This window comes from Copadichromis virginalis, linkage group LG18 (genome assembly GCF_057382275.1).
Source record: "Copadichromis virginalis isolate Kocher_CV1m ecotype Utaka linkage group LG18, C_Virginalis_male_GT1.1, whole genome shotgun sequence".
NCBI lineage: Eukaryota > Metazoa > Chordata > Actinopteri > Cichliformes > Cichlidae > Copadichromis > Copadichromis virginalis.
In genome coordinates this window covers 22,279,945-22,284,960 of record NC_140635.1, presented here as the reverse complement: position 1 = coordinate 22,284,960, position 5,016 = coordinate 22,279,945, and the positions used below count along the sequence as shown (strand labels likewise).

At 42.3% G+C, this 5,016-nt stretch overlaps 1 protein-coding gene across 1 annotated transcript; it reads left to right on the top strand.

Moving 5' to 3' along the window:
* The first annotated feature begins 222 nt into the window (after positions 1 to 222).
* LOC146687804 (uncharacterized) lies at positions 223 to 3,595 on the top strand. The gene is made up of 2 exons (XM_085439736.1): positions 223 to 500; positions 1,097 to 3,595. The coding sequence occupies exons 1-2, from the start codon at positions 330 to 332 to the stop codon at positions 1,286 to 1,288; spliced, it is 363 nt and encodes a 120-aa protein (XP_085295862.1). The 5' UTR covers positions 223 to 329; the 3' UTR covers positions 1,289 to 3,595.
* Positions 3,596 to 5,016: the final 1,421 nt, after the last annotated feature.

Here is a 5,016-nt window from a genome sequence, read left to right as displayed (position 1 = left end):
ACAGCACAGAGGCACTAATCATGGCAGCACAAGAACAAGCTTTGAGTACAAGATCCATAGAGGCTGGGGTCTATCACACCAGGCAAGACCCCAGGTGCAGGCTGTGTAAAGATGCCCCAGAGACAATCCAGCACATAACAGCAGGGTGCAAGATGCTAGCAGGCAAGGCATACATGGAACGCCATAACCAAGTGGCCGGCATAGTGTACAGGAACATCTGTGCCGAGTATAACCTGGAAGTCCCGAGGTCAAAATGGGAGATGCCCCCAAGGGTGGTGGAGAATGACTGAGCTAAGATCCTGTGGGACTTCCAGATACAGACGGACAAAATGGTGGTGGCTAACCAACCGGACATAGTGGTGGTAGACAAACAGAAGAAGACGGCCGTAGTGATCGATGTAGCGGTTCCAAATGACAGCAATATCAGGAAGAAGGAACACGAGAAGCTGGAGAAATACCAAGGGCTCAGAGAAGAGCTCGAGAGGATGTGGAGGGTGAAGGTAACGGTGGTCCCCGTGGTAATCGGAGCACTAGGTGCGGTGACTCCCAAGCTAGGCGAGTGGCCTATATATATATATATATATATATATATATATATATATATATATATATATATATATATATATATAAATAATCTGGCAATACTATAATATTGGCCATATTATATTTACATTACCACAGTGAGATGACTTTAGTCTCATGAACAACACTAACTAATTGTTATTTACTAACTAATCTTAAATGACTGTTCAGCACAGAAATGAAGCCCAACAATCATGTTTTACAGTCCCATGGTCTCAGCCTCAGATACGCAACTAATCAAAGTGATGTCATGATAAAAATGAATGACTAACAAAACATTTTTCTCCTTCATTTCTGTCATACAATGCTGTATGTAACGTGTCTCGCGGTTAGTATCATGGTTGCTAGGCAACCTGAACAGCGCGACGAAGCGTATACCGTCCCATTTCACAAGCCTCTCACTTCCGCACTTCTCGTACTTGTAGTACGCGTAGCGCGCGTACTTCAAGCGTGCAGACCCTGAATAGGGACACAGCCTGTGTGCTGCAGTTCTGACATCCTGTCTTTTTTTCAGGACTCTCGTCCTCCGCCATCATCACCAGTCAGCAAGCGTCTGCCTCGTCCATGTACCCGCCCGTACGGAGGTGAGAACGGTTCTGAGCATGCGCGGAATGATCCCCAGCGCTCCTCTGATGTCATTGTGTATGATCTGAGCATGCGCGGGATGATCCCCAGCGCTCCTCTGATGTCATTGTGTATGATCTGAGCATGCGCGGGATGATCCCCAGCGCTCCATTGAACCTTTGAACTTCTCAAAGGATCATTGTGATGTCACAGTGATGTCACAGTCGAAAAGTCTTTAAATAGAGGAGCTCCTTTAACACTTTAACAGTTTACATTGGAGCATTTTCAGAAAGCCAGTTGTTTTTAACAAAGCTAATACTTCTGCATTTAAATAACTCAGAGAAGGTATTTAACTTTTGACTCTTTGTTTTAAACGTTTTAGGAAATGGAGTCATTAAATAATTTATCTTCTAATAGCGATAGTGAAATTGAATCACTCAGGCTGCAGGGTCAGGAAGTTGTGATGGAGGTTTGCAAAGAGCACACAGGTTTTAGGAAAAAGATTGCAAAACTCAGAAGACGGTACAAAAATATTAGGAAAGAAAACACAGAACTCAAAAGAGGGTACGAAAGTATTAGAGAAGAGAATGCAGAACTCAGAGGACTGTACGAAAATATTAGGGAAGAAAACACAGAACTCAAAAGAGGGTATGAAAGTATTAGAGAAGAGCTTGCAGAACTCAGCAAAACTTTGGAAAATCATCAGCCAAAAGTGGAACTGGCAGATAATGTAATAACTAGAAATGCTCCTGAACCTGAGGAGGTTAAGACCCATGGTTCATGGTATCATGGTGGTGCCAAACACCTACTTCAAGCAGGTTTAGGTTTTGCCATAGTGGCCATTGTTGTTCCTGCAGCTTGCTGGTCCATCTCAAAGCTTTTCGGCTGAAGTGAATGTCCCACTGTTCTCTGTGGGATCATGCTATTATCTACTTCAGCCCTACTGTAATTGTGGATGTGGACCAGGTACTTATTAAAAACAGTAATAATGTTTTCCAGCCACGGTCCACCAACTTGTCATAAATATGCTGTGCTCTCCTTTATGTTCAATTTTATTTTGCCCCTCACCCCCCCAACCAGTCATGGCAGAAGACTTGCCCCTCCCTGAGCCAGGTTCTGTCAAAGGTTTCTTCCTGTTAAAAGGGAGTTTTTCCTTTCCATCGTTGCTTAGTGCTTGCTCATAGGGGGTCACTTGATTGTTGGGGTTGAATTTTTGGATTTGATTTAATTGGCTTGAACTGAAAAATCTAAAAATTCAGGTGATGGGTTCACATAGTGGAGAGCACTGCATTTGTTAACTGCAATTTTCTTGTTTGTAGTTTTTGTAGTGCTTCCTACTACAAAAACTACAAATAAAAACCTTGCAGTTAGCAACAAATTAAAATAAAGAGAACACATTTAAAAAAATCCACTACTGCTCTGTGTGTTTACTTCAATGAACACTTGTATGTTTTTGTTATAGAAGATTATAGATTGTCCAAATATGTGAGAGTTTTCAAATTAGCACTGCAGTGAGATTAACTGTGGCACAGATCGTAGAGCAGATCGTGTGTTGATCTGAGTCCTGTGCGCGTGTGCGCGCGTGTGTGCGTGTGTGGCGGCTTCATTTGTGGAGCCAGCTTTCCTCACTAGTTTGTCCCCTTTCCTTGCGTCCTTGTTTCTGATGATGCTCCCCACCCCCGTAACAGACTGGAGCAGCACACTAGCCACAGCAGAATGAATGCTGCAGATGTCAAGTGATATTTCTTAAATTGAGGCTCTGGCCCTTTTGAATTCTACTCTCTACCAGACAGACACGACCCCAGAGGTTTTGCTGTAAATTGCTTTTAATGAAGCCATTGATATGTGGTCTCTGGGACTGGTGGCTGACGGATGGCCAGTCTAGCTATGGTAGTGCCATCAGTTAACCTTTCGCGTGCCAGTTGTGCCACGCGTGCCCAGGGTTGCCGACGCCTGGTTTATCTTATTATTATAATAATAACAGCATAACATTATTATTGTGACATTTTTTCTGTACTGTATTAAGGTTACCAGAGTCAGGTTGGAATTCATGAACATCATCAGTGATGTTTCTCCACAGCGGGCTCATCAGTACCTGGTGACAGAAGGTCAATCCAGCTCTGACTTGAGGCTGTTCAAGAATCGGCGCCACTTGATCTGGTTCCACCTCTACCACAGGCAGAAAAACACAGGGTGAGATCTCCCCCTGCCAGTCATCACGCTACAACTGTGTCCAATTATAGGATATTATGGTGAGAGGTTCTGGTGCGAATGGATATTATACATGGTTATGCTCAGGATAAGTCCGCCAGTTTCCACTGGAAATGCCTTTTGGTTAAACTGTCAGCAAGGAATTAGCACTGTTAAATTTTTATATAGCTTTAATGCACATAAAAAAACAGCTGCTTGTTTAAGTGAAAATACCTCGATGGGATTTTTGCACTAATAAAGTTGTGGAGTTGTAAAGTATTTTGTCTAATGTCAATTATATCGTTATTGCAAATTATCAAATGTATATCATGATATATATTTTTGGCCATATTGCCCTGCCCTAGGTAGGGTTCATGTTGGGTTTTTTAAAAACATAAATGCTTTTTTACAGCACCTGGTGTCTGAAAAGACTCTCATATAGTGAGTCATCAAGCACACTACTTCTGTCACCCCTAACCAGCAGTGTCTGTGACACGCCACCTCCAACCTTTTGCTTTTTCCCCAAGCATTGCCACAGAAAGACAAATGTTAACTAGTGTGTGTGTTTGAGGTGGAAGATGGCATGTACAAGATGAAAAGTGCAGCATCAGGCTCAGGTCAAAGAAGAAACGGGGCAGGTGGATCCAATAAATCTTCTTCAGTGGTCATAAGCTGGACAAATAAAAAGATCTCTCAGCAGAATGGCAGCTGTGGTTCAACAGGACCAGACTATTACTGCAACCTCTCAGGGCATGGGAGAAAAAATGACATCTGATCTGTTTAACAGAGGATAGCAAGACTTCAGAGCAAAATTGTTGATACGAAAACTGTCATTTATAGTATGAAAATAATTTCATTTGCTGCAAGTTGTGCAGAGCTCACCCACCTGTCAATACAAGTCATCATTTTTTTTAATTTCCAGTCATTGCTTTGACCACTAGGTGTCACTCTTTCTTCATTTGAGGTGCTGCCCGAGACACTGATTTTAGTAGAGGCTTTCCAAGTCAAATGCAATTATTGTACACTGCAAGATCCTGTTTAATCCATTCTGATAGCTGACAAACAATTTAGATGATATTATTGTTCTCTAATTGGCTCTTCTTCATGGGTGTTAATGTCGGTTGGTGGCGATGGTGAGGGTGGTACATGGAGGTGGTTCAGGCAAGTGAAACCCTTTTCAGCATTATCTCAGCTATCATGAATATATATAATCAAACAATCATCTGTCCTGTTGATCCACTACAGGCCAAAATTATTTTACTATAAAAATGGATTTCTGTCAAATTTGGTTCAGACTTTCACAGAGGGCAGACGATCCAGCCAAATGAAGTTGACATACGTGGTCTTGAGGGAAATGTCTTCACAGCTGCTTTCAAATTTGGAGCTCAGATGTGTCTCCCACCTAGGAGCAGATGTAATGAGTTCACTCAGAGTGTCCACCTGACTTCTCATCTAACACCTTCATGTCAAATCTTCGGTTATTCATTAGTGTTTGTGTTTGATTTACAGTGAAGAACCTTACAAGGTAATACAGCACCAGCCTTGCAGTTTGTGGTATGCAACATACCAGTGTTGGGTTTTCTTTGTGGTTCACATTCATCCTTCGTTTGTACAATGAAATGCTTTGGATTTCTCTCAGAAAGCGTTCAGATCGCAGCAGATGGAGACAAGTGCTGCATT

Excerpts from the sequence above, each read along its gene's own strand:
- LOC146687804 (XM_085439736.1), top strand. The coding sequence starts at position 330 with ATGGTGGTGGCTAACCAACCGGACATAGTGGTGGTAGACAAACAGAAG. Across the intron at positions 501-1,096 it reads AGAGGATGTGGAGGGTGAAG|GACTCTCGTCCTCCGCCATC; the intron begins GTAACGGTGGTC and ends TCTTTTTTTCAG.